This window comes from Ascidiella aspersa, chromosome 1, assembly GCF_963924565.1.
Source record: "Ascidiella aspersa chromosome 1, kaAscAspe10.2, whole genome shotgun sequence".
Lineage (NCBI taxonomy): Eukaryota > Metazoa > Chordata > Ascidiacea > Phlebobranchia > Ascidiidae > Ascidiella > Ascidiella aspersa.
Genome location: NC_139447.1, coordinates 20,637,255 through 20,649,557, shown reverse-complemented (window position 1 = coordinate 20,649,557; position 12,303 = coordinate 20,637,255). Strand labels below are relative to the sequence as shown.

Below are 12,303 nucleotides of genomic sequence, written 5' to 3'. Positions count from 1 at the left end.
AAATCCACTACAAGTAATGAAATATCGATAAATATGAATATTATAGACATCATTTTACAATTATAGTGTCAACGCTCAAAACTTAGTATACAGAAACGCAACGTGTTCACTTTTTAATCTATACGCTTTCAAAAATTCAGTTGCTGAGCAATACCTTTTAAATTACCGTTATTGTGATGCTTTGTAATGGGTAAATAACATTAATGATCATAGACTTGTTACAAAAGAATCTTTTGTTGACATAGCAGTGTCTATCATCTTCTTGGACACACCAACAGTGCGAAAAATCCTTTTTGGTTTTTCACAAAGGAATCTCGTTTGTGACAAGTATATTAATTAAGGTGGTAATAGGCTACTCACATAGTCCTAAATACAATGATGAATTTAGCTTGATTTATTGATGACGTTTTAATATCGATTGCTTTCATATTTGGCGTTCTTATAAAAAGTGTTCAGCTCTGTTCAACACAAGGACTCTTTCCTGTTGGACCTTGCTAAGATATTGCCTCCTAAGATAATTCCCACCGCATTTTTTTATTTTCCTTTTTTTTGGAATTTAACTAGGATAACAACCGTAATAATAAATATTAGAACTATGTAGATGCAGGTTAAGTTATCTAGTTCTATTATTTTAACCTAACCTATTTAATAGGCTACATTTAAAAGGCACAATTTTTATTTATTATTGTGGTTATTCTAGTTAACTTCAAGCTTGCACAAGAACTAGAAATTTACTATAATTTAAATTTGTAACTGGCGTCAGTGTATTATATTTACTTATTATTATATTTTACCCCGTTATGTTGAATACAAACGGGTAAATATTCATTTGGCCTTTTTTTTTGTATTATTTTGGCCTTAAAACCTTTTCATAATCTGGCAACCCTGGTCAGAACAGCCTCTGTGACGTATCAATCACAAACTGTTGCACTTCGTTGTCTGCAAAATTAACAATGCTTATCAACAAATTTGGTTATTTGTAGTTTGATTTCGCCAGTTATATAAAGCATGCAATGACTCTGTTACAACTGCAACGGCCGAGCGCTCTTTTTCAAGATTGAAGCTAATAGAAACATTCAATAGAGCACCCTGCGGCGAAGAGCGTGACCGGCTTACACTAATGCACGGTTGAATAAACAATCTGTTTTGAAATATGTTCTGCTGTGTTTTGTTCTAAACCTATTTTGCATTTTTTTCTTTTCATAAAACGGGCCTCAGAATTTTTTTGCAACGTTAATGGGCCACGATAATAAAAAGGTTGAGAACCACTGCTCTAGCGAATCTTGGGCTTCAGCTGCTTTGAAGCATGTGGTGCTTTACCATTTGGCAACAGTTGATGCTATTTGATTAGCTGTGATGTTGCAGTGCTGTTCATTCGGCTTGTTTCATTTCGGCTTTTATCATTATTCAGCTTTTTAATAAGGCTCCAGGCTTTCTGACCATATCACGGTTCTCCACAAGTGCTTACCAGGCACTTTGCCGTTGTTGCGATATGGCAGTGATCAATTCCTCCCTAGTAGTTTCGACAGCAAAGGGGTTTGCTTTTGTACAGATCGATGTACTTGGAGTACCGATCATTACCGTGCGATGTAATGCCTGGTATGTAATTAGTGCAGCAGCCTCTAGGAATGTTTCGGCGGGCTGACTTATACAATATTTCAGTAAACGTGTGTAGTTATCGGGGAGGGGAGCAATTCTTTGTATTTGGTGTTCGATCTCATTGGTGAATTCTTCCCAATTGGCCTCCCTGAAATTAAAACGACGACGAAATTAAATTGTCGCTGGACGAATGGCGGCATTTCACAATTCCGATCGGGCGATGTTGCGTCTTAGAAATGGGATCAAGGACCATCTTCGTGCTGAACCAGGCGAGATTGTGGCTAACAAAGGCTAGGGTTATTATAGCCGTTCTTCCACCTCCCACTATCGAAGGATTTTGGCAGCTTTGCATCGTGAACAAGACTTACCTGGCTTGTTTCAGCCCATGACTCCACTACATCACCATCAGGGTTTGATTCGTTATAGCCCCAGGTTACACTGTGGCTATTGAAATCTCCAATAACTACTTGTGGATGGAGGCAAGTAGAGTTGGCATCGGGAAACAACTTCCCGGCGGTCTGTAGACGGATGTAATCGCTACTCCACTAAGCTTGATCGCCAGAGCCACAATGTTATTGTCATCGGTGAGCGATATGGATTCGATGATAGTTCCAGCTTTGACAAATATAACGCTTCCGTACTTCTCATGTGGGCGTTCAACTGCCAGTGTCATACCACATATTTTTGGTCGGTTGTTACTGGAACCGCGGTGTGTTTCTTGTAAACACAGGATGTCACAATTGGTGTTCTTGCAGATATTGGCGAGAAGATGTTCCTCCTTTAACATTCGCAGATATAACTGTTAGCGCCGGCCTTAACAAAGAATTCCTGGTGTTCGCCGCGGGTCTCTGGAATCGGCGGAGCAAAGACAATAACATGCGGAAGGTCGACGGGTCGTCGTTTTATCAGATGAGATTGCTATAAGTTGCGTTGCAATTAGTTGCTCAAGAGCGATAACAGTTGGTACCACGTGAAGGTTTGCAACATACCACCCTCGCTGATAAATAAAGGTGATACTCGTTGTTGCGTTATTCAATATAAGAATCGTCCAGTGGACGTGGAACGTTTACCTTATTTAAAAACATCTTACAGATGGCGTCGGCAATTTCAACTTGGCTTTTCGATATGTTTGCTTGCACTTAATTTGTGATTAGCGTTTTATTGACAATGCGTTATTTGCCAATATTATAAATTTACCGCACGGTGACGCTACCGTTTCAGCAAACTAAACGGCGTTGTAGTGCTTGACTTAGACGAATTTGTCCAGACCAGTGCTTCAAAACCTTTCTTACCTCGCGGGCCACTATTTAAAAAATATTACAGGTCCTCCCCAAAATAAACACCAAGAACCCTGCCAATATAATTTTATTCGAAAACAGTACACGGTAGTCGACATTAGACAATGATGTAACAGACTTTTGTTATTTAGGTCCAAATATCACAATAGGGGAGATTTGTCACGCCAAGCTTCTATTACCTAATTGAATTGTACATCAGGTCATAAAATCTGTCTAGAGACTTACAAAAACTTGACTTTAGGATTTTGCGACTGACCCTCTTAGGCGAGTTATACTATACGTATACACTGTACATCCTAAAACCACCCATTACAATATGGAAATAAAATAATCCTGTTGGCCAACCAACCCCTTTTGAATCGAATGTTTGCACCTCCTTGTGAACATATTAATTCTAACACCTCGTCGTTAACATGTACGTGGACAGACGGTTTCTTATACATTCACGTTTAGTTTCTCTTGGTAAAACTAATGTTCTATGTTCATCTTTTAGTGGGACTATTTTTTTTTTCAGCCATTAAACAAAAGTTCGGATAACTAATTTACGCAACTAGATTAAAATCTAAAGCAGCGTCCATAAACTGTAGTCGAACTACGTAGAGATAGACCCAAAAACAAAAATGGCTATACCTGGAAGGCGCAGAACATGTGTGCCAGAGCCAGGAATAGTTTTCGCGTTCGTGTATCGTTTAGGTGAGCAACAATTAAGTTAAAGAAAGGTTCAACGATTGCTAACGAAAACTATAGCGCAAAAAGGTGATCACAACGGCAATAAACAAGTTTTACGCGAAAAATGACAAATAAATAATTATTTCACCCCAATTTTCTTTCGACAAAGCATTTAACCTCATTACTGCGTGATCTGAATTTTACGCAACGTTTAGGTAACCAAGTTTATGTTCAGGCTGATGGTTGTGCATCAATCGTTTTTGCGAGACAAGTTTATTCCTATGATAAGTCGAAGGTGTCGACTGGTATGCTGCTGTTTACCGCACAACGTTTTGCCTGTGTTTGAGATACTGGTACTCTGGTAGTATCTTAATTCTCGCTCCCATAGTTTAAATTGTATGACACTGTGAAATACCTTTGTTTGACTTCATGCTTGCGTTGCTGCAGCGCGTCCGGTGTAGACGGTTAATGTTCTCAGGATGCGATGTGTATCCTCTTTGTTGCAATTAATGATTTTAAAATTCAGTAAGCTGTGGTACGCCTCGGCCAAGCTTTGTTGGCAAAATGGGTGGATGGCAAACACGACTTCTTTTGTTTGCATGGCTGCACTCGGCGGATATTTATACAAGAAAACACAAACCATCCAAACCATTTGCTGTCAGCTCTACTGCTGTATTGAGAGCACCCCTTCTGTGCATTTAAATATATTTATCGTTATTGATTTGCTAGTAAGAAGCTTAGTTATCATTCTGCTGAGCTAATTGATAAAAGCAGCGCCTACAGCCCACGTGGAAAGTCTTTATACGGCCGTCGGCCGTGTATAGAAGTTATTGCTGTTCTAAATAGAAAAAAACTCTTTACCGACTGACTATGAGAGTAATTGATACGATGGTTTACAAACTTTGGTAGATAAAGTAATTATTAAATTTTACTTTATCGCTTCATCATACTTTTTGTTTGTGTAAAATATGTTTGATTTACGGACAACAGTTGGTAAATGAAGTCTGTAAAGCGTCCATAGTAGCGAAAAGATTGAGTATCTTGATCGTAAGTCTTAATATTGAGCTGATAACTGGTTTTGAATTATATATGAAATATTTCCCATACCTATATTCCTGACAATATACGTAAAACGCATTTTGGTTATATTGAGTTCAAATATTGTATTTTTATGCGACGACGCGGCTGAGGCAAAGCCAACAAATTATTTAAAGCGCCGACGATGAGTGCTAACTATTTACGTCATACTAAGATTCTTTCATAGGCGAAACGACCGTTGACGCTGTATTTGTCTTCCCGGCAGTTGCTCGGTAACGTTTTGTATAACGAATCGCGGTTTGTAGCCTGTAGTAGTTATCTCGCTTTTATCTCTGGTGTGGTAATTTAATGCTTTGGTGGCCATGCTTTCAAAATTCCTACTCTACCCAGTCTTTTAGAAATTATAAGTTGTTTTAAAATATAACGTTTAACATTAGTTAAATAAAGTGCTAATTTTTTCAGAATACGTTTTAAGATAAGTGAGATAAATGAAAGGTTTAATATCGTTGATTCACTATGTTATCATTTGTCTTTGCAACTGTTCACAGTGCTGCGTTTAGACCCATTAGTTTGATATTTTGCGATTTCCCGAACAGTAGTAGGAATAAACTTTGCTATTGTTTTGTGATATGGTTAGACACAAAACAAAAGCACGCCCCTGTCCATTTAAAGAAGCGAACGAACTCAAAATAGCCTAAAAATGACAGTTAATCTTCAAACTGAATTAAAACCTATTCAAGTTTTTTTTTTAAAGATGATCAGAGTTAAGTATATTTTGATTGAAATAGCAATGTTTGTGCCAGGGTCATTAACCTGCTAGCTGACAACTTGTCATGTTTTTTATTTCCAACGAAGTACTCTAACTTGTGCGTGCACTGCGCCTACTAAATGAGATTTTTTGTGTAGTGTTAAGCTGGCGTTTATATAGAGATCCAAGTGAAGCCATGCAGCATTTGCCAGTTACATCTCTATTCTTAAAAAGTGGGTTAGCAGCTTTGTGATTTCACACCAATAGATTTGTGCATTTAGTGTTAACGGCATTTTTCTTGCTAGTTCATTCATATGATCGCCTTGATCCATCACATCGCATGCGCTACTCCTAGCTGTGTTAGGTAACAATTAAAATTTTATCTGGAGATTCGCTGTACAGTGCGTAGACCGATATGCCTAGTTGTATTATTTTTTTGAAAAATCGACCGGTATTTCTGCTGTGCTGTTGTTTTTCTGTTATATTTTGAGATCGCCGCGGTTGTTTAACTAATTTCTGTACTTTATATTACTGTGTTTTTGCGGTTTAGTTTGGCATAGTTGATCATGGCAACACTTGCAATTCGTGCTGAGCACGCCGTGAACGGTGCTTATTTTTTTGGCCCACCCTCAGCAGACATGTTTCGCGCAAAGGTAAGTGTATCCCATTGATCCATTTAATGCTAGTATACTATTAACAGTGTTATTTAACGAATTTAAAATACAAATAGGTCTGGTCCGTAGCTTAGCAGTCGTTGCTATGCGTTTGTTTGAACAAATTTGTAAACAACAATATCACACAAAGCCTTACGATAAAGAGTTATGAAACATAAGTGGACTAATTAATCTGTGGACAACACGCACAATGGAATTTAACTATGCTGTTTATTATATGTACACACACACACAAACATATATATTATATATATATATGCCCGCCACCGAAAACATTAATGAAATGATTACCTTATGACTTCCCCTTTTTTATTCGATACCGACAGTGTAATGCAATAAGGAACGATTTTTTTGCGCACGAGTAATAGCTAAGTGCAGCTCTAAAACCATGATCGATTTTGGTAACTTCTAAATCTTCTTTGATTTGTACAGCCGACCTTAGGGAATCTTTTGAATTGTTTATTTTTTTAATAAAGTTTTACAGTTTTATGACTGGTGAAAGTTGTGTCCACCCTATACCTATGTACATAACGCAGCGATGTCTTCCTTGAAAGGCAGATTTATTGAAAAATAGTAGGTTAAACAACTGGAGGTAAATATTTTATTAGGACTAGTAGAGCAATTTTTTGCCTAAGAACCCGAAAAAATTGCCTTTGAACGATTCATTTCATGTGCAATGTGCATGTTTGATCCTGCGAATGACGTCATTTGGTGCTTTTTTGTCAAAACGTTGGGAATCGATATCAGAAAGACTTTATCGCGTCCAAAACGTTATTTGCGAAAATTGTTTCCTACCTATTCACATGCTGGCGTTTGCCTGTATCCGGAAATAGCGTTCTGTTCATGTGCTGCTGTTACCTCTTGTTGCAATTGGGCTCCAATTGCGTTCGAATGCATGACAAGCAGCTTCCGTCTTGCTTCTCTTACCATTGGAAGCGTTTTGGTGCCAGTCGGTGCAACTGTTTAAATAATCCTGTGAATCCTAACCATTCAGTGTTTGTAGGCCGATGTTTATGCGTTTTAGGTGCAGTGAACTATTATTTAAATTGACACATATTTATTGAAAAACTGCAAAATTATTATCAAGGCTTTTGTTAAAAACTGTATCTTGACACGTTGTTCATATTGTGTAGAAAAGGTGTCGTTATATAGTGACTATGTGCTGCACGCCATTTCCTTGCATACATGAAGACTTCCTTTTCCACGCTAAAGAGCATAATCGAGTAACACGATATTCAATAATTTTGTAAGAAACAGCGGAAACCGGCCGGTTTGGTGTCAGTTGTATCGATTTGTATTCTGGAGACTGGCTCGGTTTGTTGCAAAGCTGGTTGTCAGTTATCATTATTATGTATTATTAGTTTAGTAGTTGTCATCGGTCATTTTTATTTAAGTTTGCTTTTTTTTTGTCTTTGGTCGTTGTGTTCTAAACAAAGTTGCGTTGACGTGTCACACAGTTAGATTAAAGTCAACAAACGGTGTTAGGTCTTCATCGCGAAAAAGAACAAATTCAAATCAATTTTAATCGATTGAAACGCCTCAAGATTTCCGTTCATTGAAATATTGGAAAATACTAAGTCCATTGCGCATTGGGGTAAGTAGATGCGGCACAACAGCCGATACAGCCAGTACAGGTTTTATTGCCACCGCCTAATTAAGTGATACCTTCAAACATAGAGAATAATTAAGCTTAAAACCCTCGGGGTGTTTGTCGGAGCTGCTGCTTGTTGTTTAAAATATTCAGGGAGTGAATTTTTTTCTTTTATTGCGTTGGTTTCGTTTGGAGTGGTTAAGTGATTTTCGCATTACGTTTAGTTGTGGAAACGTCTCTCATAAAGTTAATTGCATTGGTCAATATACCAATTTACCAGAGACCTTTGAAATGTTTGTGTTTACATTTGGTATATTGATTCACACCAGGACAGCATTTAATGGTACAAGGGTCGCGTACTAACGTTAGTTTGACTGATACGTTATAGTCATATATGATATATCGAGTTGGAAAAAACAAAATAATTGCGTCAAATGTCACCTTTGGAGTTAACGTTCAATCAATCTCATCCCATACACAAGCCAGTGGTTAACCGAAAGTTTGGGTGAGGGTCGTATTTCTACATGCCTGCCCTAGATAGTTGTGAAAACGTAATAAGTATGAAAACGATATTGTTAAAAGGACAATAAAAATAACATAAATTGCGCGTAAAAGTCGTTCATTTAATCTAAGTTTAACTTTCAAGCCGTCTACCCTTCATTGCCAAGAAGTTGGGAGTAATACGCATGACGTAATAATGGTACTGCCTTCTTCTCGTGCCGGTTGGAAGCAATGCGTAAAGCTAGATTCGTCCAGTCGCCCATTTCTTTACTGTCTTAGTTGGAGATACCGGTTAGATAGTTGAAACCACTATGTGGAAGAAAAGAAACCTTCGGGCAATTTGTAGAGCACATTAGTCTCCACCTTAAACTTGATGTTATTTATAATTTCTTTTGGAGGTTAAACGTGAAGCAAACTATATAGGGTGTTTTAGCAGCTTTATTAATATTCTGTCGCATTTGCTGAAAACGTTTGTATGCTATTTTTCATGTATGCTATTCTTTGGTTGTTGTGTACGATACAGCAATTTCTATATTTAAACTTATATTTTTTACAGTGTATATTTATAAGAAATTATTATCTTTGTATCTGTATAACTCTATATATACGTATATACCTATTTATATATATCAATAAATACCCACCTAATTCAGTAGTTATCACATGTAACTGCATTGAATTAATCACATGAACATTTGAGATCGTTCTTGTAGTGCCAAAGCCAATAAAAACAACATGTACATCTGGGCCACTAATCCTGTACCTTATTGGGTAAGCTATGGCCTCAGTGGTTTGTAAAATTTCAATTTTGGTATTATTCTGTTATTACAAGTAGGTGTCACATATTTGACAGCACTTGTTACCTAACCAACTCTACAAAGTAGTAAAAGGTTGTGTTGTTGGACCTTTCCACAACTGCCCAGCCATTGTCTTTCCCGATTTGATAAAAGGAAAACGTACTTAGTTTAACCTATCTATCCATTCATGTGGTAGTTTCTGTTTTGTCATTGTCATTTTGTATCTCCCTAACAGTGTGGTAAAGATGTTTCTATGATATATGTGATGGTATATTTGTGTTGTAGCCATACTCTCATCCAACGGCGGCTTCTTCTACCCACACGCGAAATATGCCTCCTCCAAGTCCATCATCGGCGAGCAACACATCCTCAAATCAATCAAGCAGCACTGGCAGTCCTGCAAGCGGTGCTGACAGTCCACACTACTTGCCCAACTTGCCTCTTAACCAGCAACAACAACAGCACATCATACCTCAGGTTATACAGGATTACTTGCAGATAACTGGCGTCCATATAAGGCGTGAACACTTGTGCGTCTTTCTCGCCGGCTAAGTCGTGCTTGTAGTGGACAAAACGCCCTTCTGGTATACAATTACATGATTTGATTAAATTATACTTGCAGGGAATAAAGCATCTTCCTCTACCCCAATCTAACGGCCATGTTCATAGCACACTGAATAACGATCAGCTTAGCAAAACGAACTTGTACATTCGTGGATTATCAGCCAATACTTGCGATGAAGATTTACATAACCTTTGCAAGCAGTAAGTATTTTTTTTTGTTGTGATGTTACTGCGGTTGTAGTTGTTGTCCATGTAAATATATTATCCTTGTGCTTTAAAAAATAACACTGTAGTGTTATGTGATATATTTTAAACTAGCGATATATTCCCGGAAGGCCGGAGTTGCCTCGAGGCAAGTCGTACATAAAGTGTTTTAAATTAAAGTGACATGTTACTATGGATGGACACCTACATTTTGAAATATGTCTTCTTGAAATCCACATTTCTTTTTGCACCTGAACATGTTATAACTAGCATTGTGTATGACGCTATAGTTTGTAACATATTTTAGTTGGACTTGCCGCCGGGATAAGCAATTTCCCTAATGTAGTGTGCCCTAATATCGCATGACCGGCCAACCGTTTAATGGGATTTTACGCTGTGAAAACAGAGTTTGCCAAAATATGGTTCAATGACTTTGCTTCCACTGCGTGTGTACACAGATATAGACATATTGTGAATATTGATCGTTTCAAATTATTGCGTAAATTGGAAATACTTGCTGATATTGCCTATTAATGCTTCACCCTACTGTAAACAATACGTGATGTGATTTTTTCCGGACGTGATGCTTTGGACCAGTGTCACAAGCGCCCGACAGTTTTTGTTGGTTGGCAGAGTTGTTGCGTTTAGTTGTAAATGAATTGGCAACGCGGCCTTTTTATGCATTATGCTTATAATGTACACACATGGTCCTGTGTTTAAAAAAACCTAAAACTAAAACTATTTAATTTTATTATAGATTTGTTTAAACTATTTACAACGAAAAAATCACAAAGCTATAAAATAAGTGCATGTTTATTTATATTGTCAATGGTATGCCTAATACCAGCTTCCTTGTTGAATGGTAACCCGTGATAAACCTGCCATGGCAAAACTAGAAGGGCCACTATACTTTTTTTTTATTTTTGAAAATATCCATTTTGTTTTTAAAAAATAATACAGAACCTTTGTTACTTTTCAAAGTAAACACGTCATTAAAATTTACGAATTTAAATAAAAAACTATCTGATCGTAAAGTGTTATAGTTTTGTAAAGCGATATTCATTCCTTTATATTTGTGACCTAGATTTGGAAAAATTGTTTCTACCAAAGCAATCATTGACCCAGCAACCAATCTGTGTAAAGGTAAACTTTACAATTATGTTTAAAAAAATACTATTTAACAAAGTGTAAGTCATAAGATTTTCGTAAAAAATCTCTTCGCACTTGATATATTTGAAAAGTAAATGGAAATTAATCCACCGGTATTTGCGCAGGATACGGCTTTGTTGATTTTGATCGTTTCGACTCGGCCCACTTTGCCGTTCAACAATTGAAAAACAAGGGAATTCAGGCTCAGATGGCCAAGGTAAAAATGCGCCTCGTCCATTTGTGTGCTAAACAACCTTCTAGGCTTTGAGGTCTTAATGTTAAAGAAACGCGACACTGCATATCTAGGTATACTAGTAGTGTATTGTCTGAATAACCTGCGGCATTCCATGGGTTTACGAATAAATTCTAGTTTTGGTAAGAAACTGTTGTATAGCCTTTGTTTAATTCAGGCGTTTTTTGTAACAACGTGCTCACAACTGTAATGATTTGTTTAAAGGATGTGTTATACTTTTTTAGCAACAAGAACAGGATCCAACCAACTTGTATATTTCCAACTTGCCGAAAAATATTAATGAACACGAACTTGAAAATATGTTGTCTCCTTATGGTCAAGTTATTTCCACTCGAATCTTGCGCGACAACGCAGGCATGAGTAAAGGCGTAGGGTTTGCAAGGCGAGTTATATTTATTTGCCAGTGTTACAAAATCGTTTTTTTTATCAACTTCTCGTAATAATATAAACTTTTATATCAAACAAATTTGAATAAACCAGGTTTTTATACTTTTGTTCGGTTCCCATCGTAACAACAGCATTATAAAGCTATTTAAATTTACTTAAACTTAATACAGAATGGAATCCAAAGAAAAATGTGAGCAAATTATTTTAAAGTTCAATGGCAAATATCTCCATTCAGTCTCTGGCGGAAGTAAGTTTGCGTTGTCTATTTTTTGTACCATCTTTGCCTGCTGTAAAAAAATATTTGCTGTATATATATATATATATATTTTTACTTTTTTTAAATTTGGGATTATAAATTTCATACCAATTCTTTTCAACCTATTTTTTTATATAACTTTTTTGTTTTGCAACATGCACGATTTTTTCTTTAACTCTTAGCGTTGTGTTGCCATCTGATCATATATAGGGATGTTCATGGTAGTTGGTAGAATTTAAGATCTCAAGGTATTTGCATCTAAATAAATGTGTTACTATTAAGTTCGCGCTGAACTCGGGTAAAGTACGGGCTTATCTACTCGAAGCCAACATAAAGCGAGGTTGCACGTTGAGTAACTGTCAAGCAGTATTAACATGAGACTGGAAGGCGTACCTTGAATTTTTGCAGCATACTCTTTAACTGCCCAACAGATCACGTTTGTAGACAAGTCAAGACATTCAATGAAAAGTTTAAACCATCTGGTCGACCGTCTACCAATTAGCACAAAAAAATACGCTTGCCAAAAATGTCGCACCCATCTGCGAATTTCCGTCCTACCAAAAATCGTTTGTTTT

The 12,303-nt window shown here is 37.0% G+C and overlaps 1 protein-coding gene across 3 annotated transcripts in view; it reads left to right on the top strand.

Annotated features, from left to right (window-relative positions):
* LOC146168224 (RNA-binding motif, single-stranded-interacting protein 1-like) overlaps positions 1 to 12,303 on the top strand; it is a 47,601-nt gene that overhangs the window by 30,115 nt on the left and 5,183 nt on the right. Inside the window, exons 1-7 of one of the 3 annotated variants that reach the window (XM_083380347.1) lie at positions 7,788 to 8,889; positions 9,201 to 9,392; positions 9,538 to 9,680; positions 10,768 to 10,826; positions 10,958 to 11,049; positions 11,310 to 11,467; positions 11,643 to 11,719. In XM_083380347.1, coding sequence (XP_083236473.1) covers positions 8,854 to 8,889; positions 9,201 to 9,392; positions 9,538 to 9,680; positions 10,768 to 10,826; positions 10,958 to 11,049; positions 11,310 to 11,467; positions 11,643 to 11,719 — 757 coding nt within the window. In that variant the 5' untranslated portion in view covers positions 7,788 to 8,853. Of the gene's footprint in view, positions 1 to 7,787; positions 8,890 to 9,200; positions 9,393 to 9,537; positions 9,681 to 10,767; positions 10,827 to 10,957; positions 11,065 to 11,309; positions 11,468 to 11,642; positions 11,720 to 12,303 lie in introns of those variants that run through there. The other 2 variants (XM_083380356.1, XM_083398008.1) reach the window with 2 other exon arrangements.